Source organism: Caloenas nicobarica, chromosome 3 (assembly GCF_036013445.1).
Source record: "Caloenas nicobarica isolate bCalNic1 chromosome 3, bCalNic1.hap1, whole genome shotgun sequence".
NCBI lineage: Eukaryota > Metazoa > Chordata > Aves > Columbiformes > Columbidae > Caloenas > Caloenas nicobarica.
In genome coordinates, this window is record NC_088247.1 from 74003993 (window position 1) to 74028882 (window position 24890).

At 37.1% G+C, this 24890-nt stretch overlaps 1 protein-coding gene across 1 annotated transcript in view; it reads right to left on the reverse strand.

Moving 5' to 3' along the window:
* PDE10A (phosphodiesterase 10A) overlaps nt 1-24890 on the reverse strand; it is a 190977-nt gene that overhangs the window by 55146 nt on the left and 110941 nt on the right. The window contains exons 4-5 of the mRNA XM_065631131.1: nt 14228-14348; nt 12309-12358 (exon numbers count right to left, since the gene is read on the reverse strand). Coding sequence (XP_065487203.1) covers nt 12309-12358; nt 14228-14348 — 171 coding nt within the window. The remainder of the gene's footprint in view (nt 1-12308; nt 12359-14227; nt 14349-24890) is intronic.

Sequence of the window (24890 nt, forward strand, 5' to 3'; positions counted from 1 at the left end):
GATTCCAGTAGCTCAGAATGCAGCATTTTCTTGAAAGACTGAACAACAATCTTTTAGTTTGTTCAAATAAGATTTCAGCTTAGGCTTAGCAGTAAGCAGGGAGCCTCACACTGGAATTCTTATTATTTAAATATTATGCCATTATATGCATACTTAATTCCCTTACCAAAAAAAAAAAAAAGTCTAAAAAAAAAATCTATGAGCCTGATTCATTAAAGAAATTAAGAGAAATCCAGGCACTATGAAATCAATGGCATTTCTCTTATTTCACTCTGCTAGACCTGTGAGGTCAGTATCACTGTATCATCTGAGTACCTCACAATCTCTTACTATGCATTATTACAGCTCTCCTGTATGTTGGGTGGTGATGTCATTCTCATTTTATACATAGAAACTACAATCACAATTTTGTATTGATATCCTTATTTTACCTGAGGCTCCAGTTACTATTTGAGTACATTCACAGCTCATCACATAATGAATGCCTTGCACTATGTCTTAGTGCTAGAGCAAATGGATCACAAGACAAAGAAAACTCAAGTGTGAAAGAAAAGAGACAGACTTCAGAGATTGATAGTTACCAATTTGGGCCCTGTGAGATCTGGTAAATTACTCAATAGGAGCTGTTTTCTAGCATTGAATATTAAAGGTACAATTTGCATGTGAAAATTCATCATCTACTGTCAGCTGTAGAAAAAGAAGTTGATGATATGAGATGTATTCTCTCTGAATTAATATTTCTTTATTCTGCAAACATATTGAGGCACATCCTAAAACATACTGAACAATTGCCAAAAGAACACACTGAAATGTTCAGAAACAGAAGATGAAGGAGATGCACCATAATGCACCATATGTAGGTACTCCTGCAGCAATGCAAGTACCTTAGCTGTAATGGATTAACAGTGTTGTGGAAGAAGAAAGTTGCACTTTATGCTGAGGTGTCAGCAGTCCAATGGTTAGTGTGTTTAGTGAGTTCAAAAGGAAAACACTCTGGATTCTGACAAACCCAGTAACTGAGTATTTGTCTTGGTCATATACAGAAAGTCAAGCAGTCTCAAAAAGTTCAGCAAGACAGGGAAGAGTTTTCCATCCAGTTATTCATTTGCTAATATTGTGATACAGATGAGAATTAAACGCCCTTAAATGAGAAAACAGAGTTGCCACATAGTATTTTAGCTCTGACAAGTCATTTCAGCATATTTATTTCATACATCTCATGCAGTCAGAAGGAAAGATACTTCTTCGATGGAGTAGTTCTACTGAACATGCATGGTATTTGCCTCATTTTGATGCCTTGCATTGCGGTACCGGTGCACGAAATATTAAAATTTTCCATTTTTTCTGATCCCAAACCTCAACCTTATTCTTCAAACCCATTTATACTCACAGCTTCTTTAAAGAGTGGCCTTTAGCAGTGAAAGACACTGGAAAAGCCAGAATGTTTATTTTCTATATTAATTACAAGAACGTGCTACAAAAAAACCTCAAACAACAAAATCCATTAAATCAGCACATTAGACCTGCCAGAACAAGACTGTTCAATTTATCAGAAGAAAAAACACCATTTATTCTTACTTTCTCATAATCTAATCAAATAAAGATACATATAACTCTTAAATAAAAACTTAGTTTCACATTTACTTGCCTTCATAAGGTTCAGTTTCATAATTTTCCATGCACTTAAATAGAATGAAAAAGAACATTTTACATAACAGATCCAAGAAAAAAGTATTCTAATAAAACCGAACAAACAACAGTTCGCAAGTTATTTAAATCCATGTTCTGATTTTTTTTTTTCTTAAATCAAAGAAGCTAGGAAAAGTTTTAGGATACAAAATACACAGAAATACTGAATACATATATTCACAAATGTTTGACCTGCTACACTACGTAGTTATGGGGGAAAAAAAGTACTAATGCAGCAGGAACAGTAACACTGTAACGTTTTCAATACCGAAAAGGTGTTTCATATTGCAGAGTACTGTAAAATGTTAGAGATGAAACACAATGTTTAAAGCCTGAATTATATAGCTGAAGTAGTGGAATGAGTCAAATTAAATTAACAGGACACAGGAGACCAAAGCTGATCTCCAAAGACTAACAGTTTTATTCACATCATTTTTCTTAATATCTATTTGGTTTTTTATGCCAAGATAGCAATGTGTGACACTTATCAAAGTAACTGTTATTTAAATTATGTGTATAAAATGTGCTTTTCTACACTGGTCTTGTGAGTCACGCCTATAATGAAATCTAAAACAATGCACAAATCTTTCTCTTCTCAGGAACAGCTTCTCAAAGCAGAATACAAGAAAGACAAAACGAAAAGGCTTCTTTCACCAGAAAATAAAGAACTCACTTCTTCCACACATACATATTTTTCTGTAGAAAAGGTGTCCACTGGATCTGCGGTGGCCAAAAATCCGTGTCAACACCATGAAGTGCTGCCAGCAAAAGTTGCTTTCACCAGCACCGTCTCTCCCATGTCCTTGTGTAACAATCAATTTAACTGGTAAACCCCTCTGCTGCTACCACCATAAAGCACTGCTGTGAACAGGTAGCCCTACACTGGGAAAAGTTTGTGGACATTTTTTTACTTTCAGTCTTAAAATGACTTTTGCAGAAACAATCCTATCCTGCTTCTGATGGGAAACTACAAACCCCACTACTAAGCAGTCAGTGATCAAAAAACTCTTGAAATTACCCAGCAGGTTCTAAATTTGCCACTATTCCTCCTGACCCTGTTGAGGTAGAAAAGTACGACTGTGCAAGGACAGACCTCCACCCAGACCTCAAACAACAACCCTTGACCTCTAAGGCCACAGAACAATTGATAGACTTATCCTGACCATGCAGCACTATTAAAAAGAAAGGAAAATTTTGTCATTACCATATATAAGCTGCAATTACTCCATAAGCTTCTCTAATACCATTCCACATCGACTTTTTACATACACCTACTAAAGTTTCATAATTGTTGATACATTCCATATATGGTCAATTTAAATCGGAATGAGTTTACACATTTATCACCAAAAAAGGGTGTGGAAATGTCTTGAGTTTTGTTGGAGTTCTGTTAACAAAGCTTTTAAATCTTAGAAGCCATCAATGGCAAGGTCAGTCAAATAAAATGCAGTAAGAACAAAAAAGCTGTGCCCTGGTCTGCTACAGCATGTTACTGAAATAATCTCTGAGGCATCCCACAGACACGGCTTTAGGGGAAACTCTTTAATTACCATTGTCCAAAACCACCAGGTTTTTCACATCAGCCATCCAGTTCACATTGCCTTTTGCGTAAGAAAATATTTGTAAAATAAAATGTACTGTAGTAATATTAAAATCTGGGGCTCACTTATTCTCTTCTAACTACGAATCACTCCAGGATTCTTTTAACTTGCAAATACACATTCAAATCATGCTTCACCAGCTCAAAGGGTAATTAGAAATGTTACTATGCAGACATCAGATATATTGTATACAGCTTCACAAATGAATGAAGAAATGGATAGCTTAGGCCCTTTCAAATTACTTTCATTTCTTTAGTGGGTTTGAATATTTTACTTCAAAAATGGACTGGCAGTTTGCATTTCTGTTAGCGATACTGAACTGTGATTAATAATCAAAATAAGGAACCAGTGGGCTTTCAACCACAACTTAAAGAATATATATAGTCAATAAAAAAAGAAATATGAGAAAATAAAGTCCTATAATTACCTAAATACTATACTGACAACTCACAATGCAGGCAGGATGCCTGTGCACTGCTCACAGTATCTTTTGTTGCTATAAGCACTTGGCAGTGAGACTGTAAGTCATTATCAGATAAACACAAATAGCTCTTTACTGACAATGCAATGTCACTGTCTCTCTCCTGGCAAAAGTTAAGTAATAAAAGATATCTAATGCAGACAAAGCATTAGATATCCCTACCGCCAAGACAGGAGATGGCAACCAAGACAGGACAGTCACTCTGGGTTTGATAAACCACCAAAGAGCAAACACTGGCTTGGAGAGTAAATCCTTCGGAAGGTTCCAGGTTAATGCATTCTGGCAGCCCATGGCATCCTGCAGTTCCCTATTTTGATCTGTTTTCTCTCCTTCCAGACACAGACAGAATCTCCTTACCTACAGTAAACTCGACTACCTTATTACCTATCTTTTTCCAACAAGTTCCATATCATGATGGACCTCTTTCTTTCAATGTAGTTAGGCAGGAGAACACTGGAGTCTGACAGCCGAAACCTCCTACACCTTGTTGGAATCTAGAGCACACAAGGTGCCTTCTTTCATGCCGTCTGTGAAAAGGTTGTTCCAGCTGGGCCCAAAATCTTCAAAATTATTCCTTACCTCCTAGTTTAATCTCTTAATTAACTGTGATAAAGTCTCCAACTAAAAAAAACTTCTATTAATTTGGACTGATGTTACAGTGGGGCTTGGAATCCACTAACTGCCTTATCACGACCACAGAGAGCAAGAGATGCTTAAAAAAAAAAAAAAACAACACAAAACAAACTGAAACAAAACAAAGTCCAAAACAAATGAAAACCATAAAAAAGGTTCAACCACTGGTGAACACAGACAAATAAAACAAAATTCACTTCTACATATTTCATAGGCACTTTAGGTACAAGGCTACATATTGTAATCTCTAATGTCTTTTTAAAATGCTAATATATTAACAAGTCTTCCATTCTACAGGAATGCAGAATTATGTACACCATAACCAGTGCTTGAGGGATAACATCGTGACAGCATTCTCGATTCACAGCTAAATACAGCAAATGTGGCTTTCAGATACATAATAAAACTAGTATATATCCAATAAGCCATAATACCATGGCTTTAGGTGCTCTTTTCTTGGTGCCATTCACGCAATCTGTTGAAATTATGAAGTAATTTATCTTGAAGCCTTTTCACTGTGGCTGAAAAAAACCCTCATTACCCCTCATTTGTAACAGCTAAGAGCATGTGCATGAAGAATTACTGATGTTCATCTTGTCGTGCTGTCGTACCTTGGCCCCCCAGTTGGTTTTTCTAGTGAAAATCTAATGCTTGACAGAGGAAGCAGATTAAAATCCCAGCAAAATAAAAGATGAGGAGCAGCAGCTGAAGTCTCATAACACAATACCATCATCACCTCCTGACAGATGTTCTTACAGTGATGAGAAAGTACCTACAGTTTTTAGATGCTTTCAGTCTGTGGCTCTTCTGATGAAGACATTAACTACAGGTGTAATCAATGGTATTCTTCTGGTGGCTGTGGTGTGTAGCCTGTGGGAATCTGGCACAACACCAAGTCTCAACCCACGAAGGCCATAAACCATTCAGCTCACTGAAGTTTGCCAGGGCTGGATTTGAAGTGCAAACATGTATTGCTCACCACTTCAGAAACTGCTCAGTTGTTTCTTCTTTTTTTCATAATACTCTTTATAACTAAGCAAACACCAATCAGACTTGATTTTTCTAAAATTTATTTGCAGAATAGATATCTGGATAAGAATCAGATTTAATGGTCAGAATGAGAGTTAAAGTGCACATGTGACGAGCATTCAAATAACAAACTGTTTTGGTGGTAAGGGTGACTGGATCCTGATCTAGTTTCTCCCACAGCAAATATTGCTGATAAAACTGACCCTAAATACTCTTAATGGAAAATAATTTAATATTCAACTGAAATTAAATGAAAGCATTAATACTAAAGCATTCCTATTCGACTTGACTCTTGGAAAAAAAAAAACAATACCAAAAAACACGTTAAAGAAAAATGGGGATTAAGTAAGTTGATATTAAGTAAGCTTAATGGGTTTGACTGCTCGCATATTTTTCTGTTCAGTAACAGTAATAGATTTTTACTCTTAGTAAAGGATGTAACAACCTATATGTAAGACCACACAGCCTAATAATAAAGTTAGATAGGTATAAAGGCTGTGACCTAAGGCCAGTTTTTTACAGGAATAAAATTCATCACAATAAGTAATGATGACCAAGAAAACCAAACAGAACTAATTTGGAAAGTATCCACAGGCAAAAGCCTTGGATTTGTCAACAGGTTAAGCTGAAGTAGCAGCCTAATACTACCATGCTAAAATCTTAAAGAGATATAGGAAATTTTGTTCTGTGTTTAAACACAAGTGCAGCAATCCTACTATGTGAAACACAACAGGGTAAAAGAAGAAAAAAACCCCAACAAACCAAAACAAACCAACCCCCAAACAACAAAAAAATAAACAAAAACCCAAACCAAAACAAACAAAACCCTACCACCCAACAAAACAGCAACTACCTCTACTATTTATAAAAAACTCCTTATTTCCTTCTGGATAACTGACAGTGTAATTGGCTGGTCATTTGCATTTTTAAACTAGATAGTATGTAAAATGTTGAATACTTGGGAAATATAGATGATGCACTTATATGCTGTAAAAACTAGTAGTTGTGGGGTGGGTTTTTTTGATGTTTTCATACTTCTGAATGGTATCAACTTCTAACTGCACTTCATTCCTGGAAACTTTCCAATTGATTTACATGACGTAAAAACACCACAAGAGTTATACCAGTTCATTGACACAGAAAACTAAGTTGACATGCCTCTCCTCCATCCCTTCCATTTCAAGGCATGGTCAGGTAAGCTTTTTTCTGAAAGATGCTTGTCCAGACAGTTCTCAGACACCTCCAGGGATGAGGACACCTGAGCTTTCACAAGCAGCACACCCTTTCACTGCAGCCACCACTGGGGAAGCTTTCTTCATGCCAGTTCAAGCCCATTGCTTCTTGCCCTATACACTGCAGGTGTGGGGATGATTCCCTCCCTGTTTGCCTTATCCAGGCATATCTTTACCCCTCAGCTTTTTCTCCTTTAGACCAAACAATACCAGTTCTTTTGTTTGATGACCATTCTCCCTGCTCTCTCCTGCAATCCATTTTTTTTTTTTCCTGTAAATGCACAGTGCTTAAACCAGACTTATTATTCCACCTGAGACCTTAGGGGTGGACAGAAGAATGGGAAGATTACTTTACATGAAGGCTAGATTTCTGCTTTTTTTTTTTTTTTGCTCCAGCAATGATATTGCTGACTCATGTTTACCTTCAAATTCACTGTAAACCCCAGAATCTTTGTCAGTCATCAACTACCCTACACACAAAGAGGCAATCTATGGAGAGCCAAGCACTTGTGCTCATTGAATCACTGTCCAGTTCCTTCAGACCATTTTACCAAGATCAGTTTGAATTCTAATTTATCCCTACAAACACAGCTGTAGTCATTCCCAATTTCATTTAGTATGCAAATTTAATAAGCTTATATTCTTCCTTCGCCCATGAATTAATAAAGATATCGCACAAAACCATGGTAAGATCCAGGATAAATCCTGAAGATTTGTGCAAAATACCCTCCCATTTTGATAGTGAACCAGAAGCAACTAGTCTCTGTCTAGTTTTCTAACAGGGCCTGCATTCTATGTATAGTATATTCATCATGACCATATTCCACAAGTCCATTTACCTGAATATTACAGGAAACAGGACCAAAATTTCACTAAAATATATCTTGATGGTTATTTATCTAATTTCTTTCAGTTTGAGAATTTCTTGACTCAAACTCAGACACTATAACTCACCAACAGCTTTCCCAATGCTGAGTATTCAGCGGCAAATAAGATTTCTTCCATTTTATGTAGAAAAATAGTATATTATGTTAGAACCCATTCAAGGATAGAGACCAAAATTTTCTGAACTGACTTGCAGCTAAAAGGGTTTCACCTGGAAACACGCTTATAAGATTCAAATTTCAGAGATGTCTACGCATGCAAAATAGCATACCTTAGTCTGGCACAAAAACCTGAGACAGTTAGCAAGCCTTGGTTCCTTGGTTCTTAGTAGTTCAATTCACCCACCCCATAAACTCACTAGGTGGCACTGCACATCAAGCTGCAGTAGTTTTTCTGCAGGACCAGAAATTCTAGACTAGCTTAATAACATCCCACCTGAGAGTATGTACACATACTTGTGGTCTTGCATAATTATTTCTTACAATAAAGCTATTGGAAACTTCAATCTGAAGCAAGGATGATCTGTTCATCAACACAATTTGCAGTTTCAGGAACTAAGTAACACTCACAAGACCTAATAAAAGCTACTTTAAGTGAATGCCTATTACATTCGAAGTCATCTTTACGTAGGAATCACAATGTAATCATGAGGTGAATTACTCACACAAATCAGGACTATAAACAAGAAGCTTCTGAAGAATCAGATAATACAATAATACATTAGAAACTGTAGCTGTGATAAGTATTACAGAAATACTGCATTGTAAAGATGTCATCTTATGGGCTTAAATCTATGCCCAGCCAGCATGGTACTTAGGCACATTGATTTACACACACACACACACCAATCCAGTATGAGGATTTCGGTAAATCCTTTAAGTCATGTTTGAAGAGGATATACAATTAAGGTCATGAGAATTATGAACTATATATTTGTCCCTATAAAGAATAAAATAGAAAACTGAAACAAAGCCCTTCTCTTGAGAGCTGTGAAACATTCCTGTTTGATTTAGAAGGGTTTCTGGTCTCCAATATATAGTATTTGCAAACTGGCTGTTAGGTACCTTAAGCATAAATAATTTGCCTAACTGCATTAACCCACGGACAAAGAGTATTTCTTAGATGTCTGTTCAGATCACTTGACCCTGATGAGGAAGCTATCTTGTCGCTAGTAGCTGTGCATCTTAAAATACATTCTACCACACATACAGCAAATGCAAAACCAGATTCCAATATACAGGGTGACTTTATAGGGAAGCAAGGACTTAAGCATGTGAGTGTTACTTCCCTGCTTGGGGCAATCATTTGAAAAGCAGAATCATACTACCAAACACTCTTAGTGAGTAGTGTGATGAGTGCTAGTTCTCCCAAGCAATCTGAACAACCAGAAGGTTGCTAAAATAACTGAACTGGCCACACTCATCTGGTGCTAATTCTGAGAAATACTTGCATAAAGAAATGCACTTCAACCTGCAATTGGTGCAGTATCTTCCATATCAAGTGCATTCATTCAAATACAGATCCTGAAAGCAATTGACCTGACCTGTCAGCCAGAAGTTACTTTGTCCTTATGCTGTTACCCAACAAGTCAAGATATAGTTTTGTATACTTCAATAGAGAGGAAGAAAATAAGGCCATTAAGAAACTTTATATATGGACAGGTATTTTACCAAACTAATTTGTGGTGTTAAACACCAAAGGCATTTTTTCTAAAACCAGGTGCTCCTTTAAAGGCCAGCATCTCATCTATGTTTTGCAAAAAGAAAAGGGCAAGCTAATATAGAGCTTTTCAACACATTAAACAAATTTGCTCTCAGTTCTAATACAATTTTCATGTAAGGGAAGTGCTGCCCATATTAAAAATTGCACCAAAGAAAGATTTACAATAAATTCTTAGTAACTCATGAAAAAAAAAAAATTGCAATGGTATAGCAGTTCTCTCAGTATAAAGAAATAATAGCACACAGTATGCAGTAATCATTTGCTGCTTTTCATTTTGTAAATATTTAGAATTTCTGTAAAAGGAAGTTACCTTCTATCCTAATTAGAAACTCACTATTTAATCTATGCTAAAGGTAGTTATGGAAATTGCATGTTGCAAAAATGTTCCTTAGCTGAGATTAACACATGTCAAGATTCTCAAATTTGGATTTCTTCCAACAGTGTACACATACAAATTTACAGCGAGAGCTGAAATGAAGTAGAGTTAATGCTTTTGCTTCAGTTTTGATCCAAAGATCCCTTACAAAATATATCAGAACACACATCACTAAACATTACCAAACCATTTGGGAGAAAGTAGATATCCACTTATCAACAGGATTCCATCCATTCTTACACAATCCCCTCCCAGCACCTAATTCTCAAAAAGACATGGACACACATTCCAGAAAAGCTGTATCAGGGACAAATAATTTCTTTGAAAGCACGGTGGAAACAACTGTTACATCAGGTCTAGTTCTGAAACATGAGATTGCCAACTGGATAAACACCGGCAGATTTATGTATATTTCTCAAGCTAACAATCAAAGAGACAAATGCTAAAATTGGTGGGGGGAGGAGGAGAAGCGGATTTTGTGAAACTTAAGTTAAAAAGCAAGCATCGAAAAATTAAGCCACTAAAAATAGAAGGCCTTCTTCAACATGCAGCCATGGTTGTTCAGCAACTATTTTCTCTAGGCATAAGACAGGGGCTTTATAATTTTTGAAACTTCACCATAAAGAATTACCTCTTTTCTGCCATTTATATTATGCAGAATCTTTTTGTTCCCATTTTAAAAAGATATTTAACAAAAATAAATACAAATACATTGCCAGTATTTGCTGGCCAATGGTTAATCTCACTTGGACACATCTTTTAAATTAAATACTCAAGAGAGAAAGATGTCTAAATTAACTCTCAATGACAATTTCTTACAAAAAGTAGGCTAATGCACGACTACTTAGTTACAAGACTAAAAACATTGGTCTGGCCCAAAGCCCACTAATGTGAATGGAAAATCTCACACTAACTTCAAAGGACTTGGGATCAGTCCCTATAATAACTACATTCCATTTTGGGAGATGCTGGTACACAGCAGTGGATAATAAAGTCAATGTGTGTTTTTAGTTGTTGGAGATTTTTTCAGGAAAGAGTTATACTGGGAAGCAAAAAGATTCAACTGCATAACAGGCTATTAAAAAAAAATTAAAAAGAGAAGTAGTAGGTCATAAAGTACCCAGGCCCTCAAGGTATCAGGAGACTGGGAAGAACCCTAAATTATGCCATGCTAATCTAATAGGAAAACCCTCACCATAGTAAGGATTCTCTAGGTCTCAAGCTGTAAAGTTAATTTTACTGTAATCTTTTATAAAGCATTTAGAGATGAGCATGCTTAGCTGTCATGCAGTTACTGCCACTGAAGCAGCCACCGTTCTGCAGTCAGAATGTTTGGTGGCATTTCCCGCAAAGCTCCTACCTTTGGCAGCAGGAGGAAGCTCTTCAGTGACCATTTGCATCACCCCCCCCGCCCCCGACAGTGGACTCTACCACCTACCAATGTGAACCAAAGATTGCATTCACAAAGGATGAACGTTACTTTAATTACACCCCTCAGTGAAAAGGTTAATTAAAAATATATGTTGTTTAGATATTTACAGAACTCATTCAGAACACATCCAATTTCTGAATAATAAAATGGTTTATCTTTATTACATGAAATAATAATTAAATGAAAAGGAAATACAAAACCCACTTCCATTTCTTCTAGGATATTTCTGTATGGGCCTTCTTCCACATCCTTCAAATTAGACACTATCTTTCTGAATAAGTAAAAAATATTCTCAGGCGAGGCTCAAGTCACCTGCAGGCTTGTACATATTCAGTCCAGTTTCCATTATTTCAAAAAATTTCTTTCTTTCCCTTTTTCTGAATGTAATCATTTCACAAAGAGCAAAGGAAATTCATTAATGGACTACACAAAAATAAACTATTAAAACTGGCTGTGTAAAGTAAGGAAACAAAACCAGTAAGAAAAATATCTTCCTCTCTGGTCATTTTTCAGTAAGAAAAGTTTCATTTGTTTCTTGAACCAAAGAAAGACATAACATTTCTGACAAATTGTGATCCTTCTTGGTAGCCATCTGAGATAACTACAGTTACTTTGCATAATGGTAACTGTGCAAGTTAATCTGGGTAGAAAAAAAGTAGTGTGCTCTAAATGCCAAATAACAAAATAGCAAATACTGTACTCACTCTTCCTCAAATTATTACACTAGAAACTAATTTCATTCATAAATTCTAAATGTATAAATTATTTTATGCTAATTAAAATTTACATTATCTCACTATCAAGTTGCAGCTGGCAACTAACAAAAGACCTGGTAACATTAAAAAAAAAATCAGAGATAACTAGATAAAAAGAGCAGGCTATGCTGAGAGTAAATCCCAGTTAAGTTTTCTGTTTATAAAAGACAATTAACAATGGGGATAAATTGCAAGTTAAGTTGGTACAGTCAGAGAAACAACAGCACTACTGCCAAATCTTAAAAAAAATTAAAAGACGAAGGTTCTAAATACAGGAAATATTTTTTTCATTACCAGCATGTTCAAAAAAAATTATATTTTATAGAAACAAAGGTAACATAATGATAATATTCAGCACTCAGGTAATATTTCCTGCTAAATGATATGCAAAATAAAATCAAAATATCATTGCCAAATGGAAAATGCATTTGTAACCGTACAGAAAAATCAGCACCTTAATCCAGTATACTTACATTATTGCATTCTCCCAGGAAATATAGTGCAAATCCATCAGCTTTTGTAGCTGCCAAAGCAATAACAAAAGAAGTAATTGTACTCTCAGAGGGAAATCAAACTCACACAAGATCTCTAAGGTGAAACCACAGATTCAACTCCTCTTAGGACAAACATCTAAAATTCTACAGGTGAGGGTCTATTGCTGTGTCCCTTGAAACTTCCCAGACTCTACTAAGTTAGAGGTACAAGGTAATTCTTGTTCTCCCCATTGGCATTAAACACATTCTAAAAGATAATCAGAAATGACCTCTTTATACCTCTTATTCTTATTCCAAGGCCAAATGTCTAAATTCAAATCAATTCATATGACAGTATAGAAGTAACACAACAGGTGTTAACAATGTAATCAGGCAAATAACATTCGAATTTCCATGAGTAAAATAAATACCATTCATAGATGGTAAGCTATATTTGTCCTTTACTTCAGATAGAAAATTATGGGAAAGTAAAATGTTGCAAATATCACCATAAAAATGTGTTTCAAAACAAACTGTTTCTATTTTCTGCACCTGCCCCACATTGAAAACACTGACACACATCACTAAGTTTATTTTGTCAGATTTCTGCCAGATGCAGATCCTTGCATGAAACAGGGCAAAGTTTTAAGAAACTCTCAAAAGTTTAAAGTCAACCAACCATCATAACTTACTGCTAAAATAAAAACACTCAAAATCAGAAGAGGATACAGCAATGTTTTATACCCTGCTTTACACAATAGACTTTGATACTTTGAGTGCAAGTCTGTATGTCTTTCCAACAGTGAACTAACATTCTAACCAGTAAATGTACATATCTAATACCCAGGTTTTATGAATGAACACAAGAATCCATTTAGCCTGTTTCAGGGGAGTGATTATACTCTTGTGTGATAAAATCATTTGGCTTTCTGCATCTCTTTTTCAAAAGAAAAAAATCCCACTGTGTAGTTACTTGCTTATAGTCAACTGTGTAACACCAGTGAGAGTTCAGGGCATGGTAATTTGCATTCAGATCTTAAATACTGTTTTACAAAAAGAAAATCTGTTTTACAAAAGAAAAAAAAAAACGTAAAAGATAAGCAGACCTTGCCTCCTATAGCTTCTCACTTGCTGTGTATTAACAAAATCCAGTTTGATTTGCTGTGAGCTGCACATCAATATCCAAATAACCACTTAAGCAAAATCAGTAAACAGAAGCAGTCCTTTTAAAACATCATGTATATAAACCAGAACTATTACTCATCATTACAAAATGATAAAGTAGCAGAGATGGTAAAACCTTTCTAAAGAGCTCACTGAAATCTATACTGAAAGAAGCTACTGATACTTCCTATTGAAGTCTGAGTACATCCACTCTGGCTAAAAAGAAGCCAAATTACACTCATAGTGTTATTTGGATTTTTTTATGTTTATTTTTTTTAACCTTTGTTAATATATAGTACTTTATTGCCACAGAAGACACCTACATCAGATAGAAAAAAAATGGTTAAACAACTGAATGTAATTTGAGATCACACAAAAGGTATACCTTCTTTCAGTAGTATCTCAGCTTTGTTTCAAAAGGAGTTCAAGTATGCAGTGATATTACTGATAGATTTTTATTTTACTTTCAATATTGACATTGTAACACCATCATAACCAGAACGGTCTATTCTTTGGTTCATTTAACAGGGGACTCTAATTTAGCAATTGGATACACAGCTCTCTCCAAAGATGAAATTCACTTAAGTGCAGTCAGGGATTCACTAAGGGACAGAAGGCAGAATAAGTTCATACTGAGACAACATCCAAATAAAATTGTGTTATCCCTCAATCCCTGTCTTTATTAAACCATGTAAGAAATGTGCAGTGCACTGATGCTAAGTAATAGCTCAAAGACAACTGATTCTCTGTCTTACCTATTTTGATGATGCTGCTCAGTTCATACAGCAGTAGTTGGTTATCTCCTCCTGCATCCAGGCGCTGTTCTATGTAGCTGTTCAATTCATACACTACACCTTGCATATTCGTATCCTGGTACTGCAGAAGCAAAGATGAGAAGAACATCTTAGAAAAATTCAGATGTATTTTGCAGGTTTTGAACATACACGTTCATTAAAAATAATATGTTGAAATTTCAATAACGAGTCACTTGCAAGTGTCCTAATACAGCTGCATGAAGAACAGGGTCACTGACAAGCAAGAATCCCAGAACTCCACTCTATGCTCCATTAGACATTTGTTCAAAATGTACTGAGTAAACCACTGAGCAACTAGTAATCACCTAAACTTGGCCAAGGTGACAGGATAATGTCTCAAGCAGAAACCGAGATGCAATAATCATAAGGTAAATAACCTTGAACTCCTTCTTTTTAAGCTCCTACTCCACCACGAAAAGAGACAACTAGCTCTATTTACCAGCATCTTCCACCTCAAATTCACGAACCAAATGACAGAACTGTGCCCAAGCAGCAGAGCTTTGAAGTGGTAGCTCAAAGAGCTCAGCCTTTCAAACACAGCAGTGATTAACACCAACAGAGCGGAGGGCAGAAATCACAAGCCAAAATCATGCTAGCCACTGTGGCCTAATGGGCATTCGTTTCAACTGAAGATGGCAGACAACGCCAGAAAGAGATTACAAATCAGTTAGGATAATTAGATGGGAGCAATGGGGTGCTGGTTGTTGGTATGATGAAAGAGCATGACATGCCAAAACTTCATAGGAAAGGAGATGCGGTCTCCCTTCACGAGCCCAGCTGCCTTTGGTTATGCACCTCCCGAGCCCTGAAACCAAGTCCTGAAGGGCTGATAAAACTGGCTGTAAATGTGCATGTGTAGCATGACAGCACCATGAACAATAATTCCACAGAAAGCAATACTTGGCAGCAAGCAAAGATTCATTACCCTGCCCAAAAATGGTAATGTGGTAACTGAAGAAAGTAATATGGTCAATTACTTATTGAACTCAGTGACATAGTAAATTATGTTGCTTAAACTAAAAATGAAGCTGGTGATATTTAGATGAATTAATGTTGCTTGAAAGACTAAGACTCATTCTCCTGCTCATTCATACTTTAGAGCCAAATGTAATATAGACCAGACTAATGTACACAGTACTATGGAAAACGCCACAGAAGTTCCGCGTATCACTGTCTACCCACCACTCCCATGTTTATGTGCACGTATGTAACTGCTTCATATCTTTCTGGATCTTCTCTGCCTGTAACTTTGGGTAAACCTGTACATGTGACTCTTATTGATGGATTAAATACCTAAATTGCACAATATATTCTACAATATAACATTTATTCCCACTATTACTTTCCTGCATTTCTTCATAGAATACACTCTGTTGTGAATACAAAGGATATGGACATATACATCTAGGACACATTCGTCTTCTTCATCTCAAAAAAAACCCCCAAACCCACCAATAAAAAACCCAAGCATTTGCTGGACAATATCAATTCCCAGTTCCTTTAAATTAAGGTTTTAATCTTGACCTTAAAACGGCTCCTGAGAACACACAATCTTTGCCATGACCCCTTCTTAACACATGGTGGTGTATTAATCTATTGCTTCAGATGGACATATTGGAACATTTGAGACCTAGCATACATAAAATGTTCTCAATGTATAACAAACTTAACATTTAATAATTCTTTCTATAAAATGATGTGATGATTGTAAATTTTGACAGAGATGTAAGGTCACACTGCATACATACAGTTACTGCTTGGGCAAGTCTTGAGTTTACAGTCGAGCATGCCATTACCATTATTGGCAGCGTATGGCAGCTAGCAAGCTTCCATTGACTGTCCTCTGTTGTGTCCCACATTTAGTGTTGTATGATTCTTCAAAGGGAAAAAATAATATCATAGTTTCATGAAAGTGAATTTTTTATACTTAAGATACAGCCGTAAGTAGCCATATAACAGGAAAATGGTGAACAACAATCTGTATTATTCATATGTGCTAACTCACATCGTCAAAAGTATGTGTAGCTACATATCCTAAAGCAGCAATAGCTCATCAAGCACACGTGCACAAAACCTTTATTATGTGGAAAAATGCCTTTGCACAAAATCTCTATTATGTGGAAAAATGCCTTCTCAGAATGAATACATATCTCTTAACCCGTGATGCAGAGTCAGGATTTAAATCAAATCTTCAAAGGCTGAAGCTAATACATTAAGAGAACATCATCAATATGAGCCCACTGGCATACAAGCCATGGCAGAATAATAACTTTCCTCATAATCAAGCAGGAGTTCCACGTGCATAGTAATTACATAACAGGCTACATGTCCTTTCTCCTCACCCCTGCAACATATGCTTGCAAACATTTTGTAAGCAGGGCAAATAATTGCATGAATGGACGTTACTAAAAAGATGTAGCTGCATAATACATACAGTAGTAACACAACAGATTTCTGTTACTGACAATCTGTGGATGCACAACTAGCCAGCTGTATAGAATTTGTCCAGATTCACAACTAACTAATTCTATGACAGCTCAAATGCCGGCAAAGAATGACTCCATCATGTTGCAAAATGGTTTTATTGTTATTACAGTGGAATGAAAGAGATTTGTTTATTTGGCATTTTAGATTGGATAACCACAATTATGTTTGGTTCAAAAGCCACAATATTCTTTATGAAACCATGTATTTAAACACTGAACATGTCATCAGCAAACCTTGGTACAAGCATTATCCAATGTGATTGCTAACACAGACCTGTGCATATTTGGTGTAAAACTTCCTTTAGGAAAGTAATTCCTCAAAATTTGAACACACTCAGTGGAAAAAGAGTATTTATTTGTCATCAGATACAGTGTAAATAATGTTTCTTAATTACATTTTGGTATCTTGGTTTGCAATTTAAACATTATTAATACTTAATTCATTCTTCCCATTCCTGATTTTGTTGAAATTAAAACAATTCAAGTAGACTAAAAACTGCTTTAGCACTATCATACCAGCACCATATTTCAGTAGCTGCATGTATTATAATGCTATGAAAGAGAACTAACAATTAAGAAGGGAAATTCTGTTATAAATATTCAGATTTATAAATATGAAAGGACATTTTTGCAGGATTTATATAAAAATATTTCTATGGCAATTTGTCTTTAGAATATTGTGGTGCAATAGAGGACAGCAACCCATGACAAGTTATTTAAGAACAGTCCTGTGACTTAGATCTAAACAAAGAGGCTCAGAATCACAAATATTTTACTCCATGAAAGGAGATACTGAAATGTCATAGAGATGAATTTTAACTATTCATTCTGAACAATTAAGACACCAAAAAATATTCAAGGACATAATTTAATATTCAAAGTAAATTTTATGTATGATAAACTAAAATTAAGATTGATTTCCATGCTTTCATTCTTATAGGGTAGCTGTGCCAGGGGCATTTTATGCTCCTGCAGTAAAGAAAAAGCCCTGCTGCTGCAACAAAAAGCCTTCATTAATACAGCACAGGGTCAATAAGTGCCAACATAATCCAGAAGTTGATCTGTTTTCTCTGTAACTTCTTAAAATGTCTTCTGAATAGCCATGAGAAGAGCGAGTTTATATGTAATACTTACTGCTCCCTACTACAGAGCTCCTTCTTGCCTGGTTCTGCACCAGAAACATGTCCTTTTACAGACCTCATAGTGTACGACATTATTGCATGCTGGGAGGAGTTAGGAGAAACGAACAGCCAAATTCCACGTAACACAGAAAGGTATGGCCAAATGTACTTCGGGGATGCAGAACTTCATTGGATGAGGAGAGGAAAAAAAGCCAAACCAAACTGAAAGGCGTGAAACATGGGGGAAGTGGACATATCCAGAGAGATTCCTCTTGATGTTGCTTATTTTTAATCTGTAATCTAAGCATCTTAGGCTGGTTTCAGAGGATGTCTGAGAGAACCACAAAACAGAGCTCTTTGTCAACAGACACAGGTGGCCTCTAGCTGGCCGCAGTGCTGTGAGGGCCAGAGCAGGGCCCCTTCTGGGAGATGGCTGTGAAGTCCTGTTTCCTCACAGCCGCAATGGGAAAGGGTGTTCTACTCAGGAAAGGGGAGAAGGTGCTGACCTGTCATATCAACATGCCTGGGAAACTGACTGTTGGGAAAGCAGGGACCTATTCCTCTAGTAAGCATCAAGCACTTTCTTAAAAAATTTTAAATGCTCCTTATCCACCCTTTCAAGTATTATCAGACTGAAATGTAGAGAGGCCATGGGAAAGCACTGGATAGTCATAACCAGTGCTTCAGGACCAGCCACTGGTGCCATCACAGAATCACAGAACATTAGGGATTGGAAGGGACCTCAAAGGTCATCTAGTCCAATCCCCCTGCCGGAGCAGGAACATCTAGATGAAGTTACACAGGAAGGCGTCCAGGCGGGTTTTGAATGTCTCCAGAGAAGAAGACTCCACAACCTCCCTGGACAGCCTGTTCCAGTGTTCTGTCACCCTCACTGAGAAGAAGTTTCTTCTCATATTCAACTGGAACCTCTTGTGTTCCAGCTTGCACCCACTGCCCCTTGTCTTACTGTTGGTTGTCACCAAGAAGAGCCTGGCTCCATCCTCGTGACACTCACCCTTTACATATTTATAAACATTAATGAGGTCACCCCTCAGTCTCCTCTTCTCCAAGCTAAAGAGACCCAGCTCCCTCAGCCTTTCCTCGTAAGGGAGATGCTCCACTCCCTTAATCATCTTTGTTGCCCTGCGCTGGACTCTCTCCAGCAGTTCCCTGTCCTTCTTGAACTGAGGGGCCCAGAACTGGACACAATATTCCAGATGAGGTCTCACCAGGGCAGAGTAGAGGGGAAGGAAAACCTCTCTCGACCTACTAACCACCCCCCTTCTAATAGAGCCCACAAGGGCCCAGTGCTGGCTCATGGTCATCCTGCTGTCCACCAGGACCCCCAGGTCCCTTTCCCCTACACTACTCTCCAACAGGTCATTCCCCAACTTATACCAGTACCTGGAGTTGTTCCTGCCCAGATGCAAGACTCTACATTTTCCCTTGTTATATTTCATTAAATTTTTCCCTGCCCAACTCTCTAGCCTGTCTAGGTCTCGCTGGATGGCAGCACAGCCTTCTGGCGTGTCAGCCACTCCTCCCAGTTTGGTGTCTTCAGCAAACTTGCTGACAGAACACTCTGTTCCCTCATCCAAGTTATTGATGAATATGTTGAATAGTACTGGTCCCAATACCAACCCTTGAGGGACTCCACTAGATACAGGCCTCCAGCTAGACTCTGTCCCATTGACCACGACCGTCTGGCTTCTTTCCTTCAGCCAGTTCCCAGTCCACTTCATTACCCGATCATCCAGACCACACTTAGTTTAGCTGCGAGCATGCTGATGGCGTCAAATGCTTTACTGAAATCAAGACAGACCACATCCATTGTTTTACCATCATCTATCCACCTGGTTATGTCCTCATAAAAGGCTATGAGGTTGGTTAAGCATGACTTCCCCTTGGTGAAGCCATGTTGACTGTCCCTAATGACCCTCTTATCCTTGAGATGGTACCAAGGATAAGGTGTTCCATCACATTTCCAGGAATGGAGGTGAGGCTGACCGGTCTATAGTTACCTAGGTCCTCCTTCTTGCCCTTTTTGAATACCGGAGTGACACTGGCTTTCCTCCAGTCCTCAGGCACCTCTCCCGTTCCCCACCACTTGGCAAAGATGATGGAGAAGTGACCTAGCAATGACTTCGGCCAGCTCCCTCAGCACCCGCGGGTGCATCCCATTAGGACCACTTCCCCTATTGCATTTGCTATGTTAGAGGAGCTGGGAGGTGAGAGGTACTGCCTGAGCCTTCACACTGTGTGAGGTGGCAGGACAGAGCATGCAGTGAGGACACCAGTAGTGCTGGGCCACCTCCTGTTATACGTATTGGGTCCAATGCCACCCTGACCCTTTGCAAGGCACTCTAGAGTCTTCAGAGGGGCCACACAGTTGGCTGTTCTGTCCCTAGGCAGTTGAAACTGAGGTCAGAAATATAATCTGAGACATGTAAGAGAGGCGGGAGGTGGGCCGGAAGAAGAAAAAAGACAAAGCCAGGTCACTTTTATGTGTATAAAAGTTAGGTTGTGCACGTGCTTGATATGTATGTTGATATGTATGTTTACAGCTATTGTTGCCTTCTGTAGGTCTGGTACCTTTATTGGCTGTGATAATTTGCATTGCTTAGCTGCACTGATGCCTAGAGTTCACATCACCGGTGTTTCTCGGTTTTGGGCACATATAACTAAGAGATAACTGTGTCTTAATAACAGTGAAAGTACATCTAAACGGTACATGTGAAGAACAATAACAACAAAACCAACAAAACAAACCAACCAACCAAACAAAAACATAACAAAAAAAACCACAACACCCACCAACCAAGGAAAAAAAAAGCCTACAGAAAAGGAATAAAACTGCTTGCTTGCTTCAAGGTAGAAATGCTGAGGTGAAGGATGGCAAGTCCTCAGACTGAAAAATAAAACTAGAGAGAATGCTGTAAGCAAGCTTACAGTGCAGGGTTGGATTTCAGAGGAGCAGTGAGTTTAGAGAGGAAGCTCAGAAAAATCTCTCTGCTCCAAAAAATCAGAAGAAGTAACCAGGGTTGACTGCAGTTACCAGTTTTGTTTAAACTTAGACACTGGGAAGCAAGAAGCTATAAAGAGCAGACCTAGCCGAGGTGATTAATTTTAATACTTGTACATAGCCTCAGAGGAAACTTTTTCTACATGCATTTATCTGACGTCTGTTGTTCTTGTTTTGACTGGAGAGGACATGGGTTAGAACTTGCTCAGTAAATAAAGTTTAGCATTGTGGCACTGTACACAGATATTTATGAATTGTTTGCTCGCACATCAAACGCTGTTCATGACAAAAGCGAAGAAGGGAAAATATGAGATGACATTTGGCAGGATGGGCCCTATTATGTCAAAAGATGCAACGCAGTTCCCAGTCTGCACAGAAAGAGTTCACTGATTCTGAAGTCCTGTGTTTCCCAGTCTGTTTATGTAGCTGATTTCCAAGCCTTGGAGAGATGGTGAACCCCTTCCCTAGGAGAAGGTACTTGCCAAATAGCCGCCATTCACTGGCATCCAGTCCTAAACTTTCCATCAGCTCCTTCTCTGTTATCAAATGGTAACACTGAAATAAATTGCTTTACTAGTAATAGGAAAAATATATTAAAAAAAAGCAAAGGTTTGCCTTACAAGAAAAGAATGTTATGATCATAGAGAAGTAACTATTACAGCTGTTATTAACTGTAAGGCTCATAAAACTGCACAAATATCTCAATTATATCATCTCTCCAGATTATATAATAAAACAGCATAATGAGCTTCATTTTAACTTGACAAGGCTGAATATTGCTCCTGTTTTTAAAACACTTTTTATAAAAATCACATTCCCTCCTAATACTTTAGCATGCAAGCACTCTAAAGACATAATGTACAAAATTAAAAATAAACTTCCTCATTTTCCTACCACAGTTGCTTATCACTACCATAGTATCCACAAGATTTTCTTTATAAAGAAATCAGCTTATACAACCATCTTCTCATGACAATGGGTGCAATGCCATTTGCATCACTACTAAAGGCCGAATCTATATGTTTGTTCTAGTTCTCCTAACTTGTATATTAATTTGTCACAGTCTTCCGTTGTGGGACTGTGCAAAAACTTTTAAATCTCATCTTTAATAAGGAAATACTACAAAGAATGAGCTTGCTTTGCCAATGTTTCATAAAAAATCCAAACTTTTATTATCAGTTGCATGGTGAAGATACATGCAATTACTGCAACTATTTACTGAAAACACGCTTGCTAATTCTGTAACTGTCAGCAACACACTATGCTGGCTACTGGCTGGTGCCCAGGCAGCTGCCAAAAGCTCCAAGTCCAGAAAAGTGAAACGAGAGGATTAAAAGGACTATCCCGGTTTCCAAGAATAAAGTACTGTAAACGAGCTAGTCACTTGCTAGGTAATAATTTTCTGGTGTTTATATGGTAAACTTCTGCAAAGTGAATTGCTGTTGGCATCACCAGAGTTTATAAAGCAAAGGTACATGCCAAAAGGCAGCTTCACTGGAAGTATTGTTCAAGTAAACATGGAATGGAAAGTCATTAAGCAAAATGAACAACAGCTAATTTCACTGTGATCATATCAGGAACATTATGTATTTTTGTTTAAACCTCACAATCTGAGGTACAAAAGAGCACACAGTGATCATGGGAAACTTAGCAGCATGTAGAACAAAATCCTGGCTATAGTTCATGTAGGAATGGGGTTATTTTTGCCAACTGAAAAGAATAACATGTCTCCAATGCACGCTGTTTTCACTAATACTGTCAAAGAAATATATCTTTAGTCTAGATATACACGAATACATATGCACTTAGTGCTCATACTCCTCTATTTTAGCTTCTTTTGTGGAAAAACAGAAAAAAAAAGTATAAAATTCAGCTTAGTTTTCTTCATCAAAATAGTTCACTAATTGGTTTTCTTTCTGAAGTCCTTCTACCCAGAAAACCACTTCTATAGCTAGGATGGATGGGATCAGCCAACACACATCTGCACAATAAGTAAGCAGAAGAAACTCAGCATTTCCAAGGATGTTCCCAATACTACATCACATGAAAGGAGATTCGGTCCCTAGTTACATATATTTCATAAATACTGGAATCTAGCATGCAGAAAAAAAGTTCACAGGTTCACTGTTTGGTCACAGATACTCATGAGATATTTTGTAACCAGAGTTGTTCGTGTGCCAAAAGCAGTCTACAGGAATGGGGAATTATTTTTTCCCTCCCGCACCCATCAGCCATGGTCAGGACAATCTGGGACATCTTTACATATAACTTCTAACACCAAAATATTAATGAAATTGCTATTAGGCAAATGGATTTAAAAAAACGCATTTTGAAAAGCTTCTGTTCTACAAATCTAAAAAATTAATATATGTGGAAGGTTTCTCCTACTCTCTCCTTGCTTCAAAAACATGCAATGTAATGCTGATGGCCGAGATTGATACTTTATTTTCATTTTTCTACTAGGCTGTTAAAAATAGTAAAAGAATAAAAATGCAATTCCTATACAACAGTATTTTTCAGAACTTGCTCTGTTTTTGAAGGCTGTAACTGTAATACAAATCATTGAAACTATGAAAAATTCCTCCCAAAAATTCAAGAAGTAAAAGATTATTTTTTTTTCAATAATCTGGACACCGTTCATCCCACTGCATTGTGCTGATAAAAAGAAAAAAAGGCAAATGAACAATAAGTTCAGTATTTAGAGCCCCTAGAACAACCCTATAGTCTTGTATGTTTATAAAGAAAAAAACTGAGGATTTTTTTTGAGGAGATAGGGGTTAAATAAATTTAACAAAAAAAATCTGCCCCCAATTTAATTCTCTTGCCCTGTGTAAGCACAACAGAAAAGGATACTATTGAAGCAACTGATGTCACAGCATATGACTGTTTTAATGTTTTTACTCTGCCCAACTTTGAAAGATGTAAAGAGAAATCCAGTGATGAAAAATACTTTTTTTTCCAGCATATTTCTGCCTTGGTTCCTAACTAATGTAATATTTTAAACCGTTTGGTGATTTAATTCTGCAATAAATTTCCTTTCACTAACCTTTATTTTTGCTTCCCTATGATGTAAGCTGCTTCTTACAGACATTTTCAGAAATTAAAAATGTAACACTTAATGACTTAAAACTCATAGTTCTTCGGTCACCACGAACATGTCTTTTTGTCTGAAAAACATTACTCACATACAGAGCTTTCTTAATTTAAATTCTGATTTATGTTCAGATTTTAATTAAACTGGCATCTGTTTGAGCTGCTGAAGAAAGAGGATGTATTACAATCGTGTACATTATTATATACAGCATTACTCAAAAATACTATAAACTAACATGTTCATCTGTAGCATGGTGCATTACTGAGTGCCCTCAAGTATCGTACTTTAAAAAAAAAAAAAAAATAATAGTAGTGTAACACAGTATTTACAGCCGGTACACGATGATTGATAGCTATAAAAAAAAAAGGAAGAAAATATTTACTTAGGGACATGTAAAGTATCATCTGCACCCCACTGACTCCAGGACATGAAGGGACAGCCCACCGATCTTCAGGAAAACTCTAAGTCACAATATATGACTTTGAGGGGCCGAGATGGCTGGGACCAGCATGTCTGAGAGACTGAGGTGACTGGCAGGGCAGGTTTGGGAGGTTTCAGGGTTCCAGAGTCTGCGCTTTTTTTTGGTCTTTGTTTTTTATTGCAACCTAGATAGGTTTTGTAACTCCATTTGACAGAGTTTTAGTAAAATCTGAATTTATTTACTAAATCAACAACTAAAAGTAAACTTTCTTCCACAGAAATAATTCGTTTCTGAGCTTTTTAGGAAAATCTTTTATTATTTTGAAAACAAAACAATATATACAGATGTACTAACAACAATAATCTTTGGTTCCACCGACAGATAATCAACTGCTGTAACTCCTGAATACTAAGGAGTAACCAAAAAAAAAGGTGTTTTAAATCAATAAATTACTAAAAC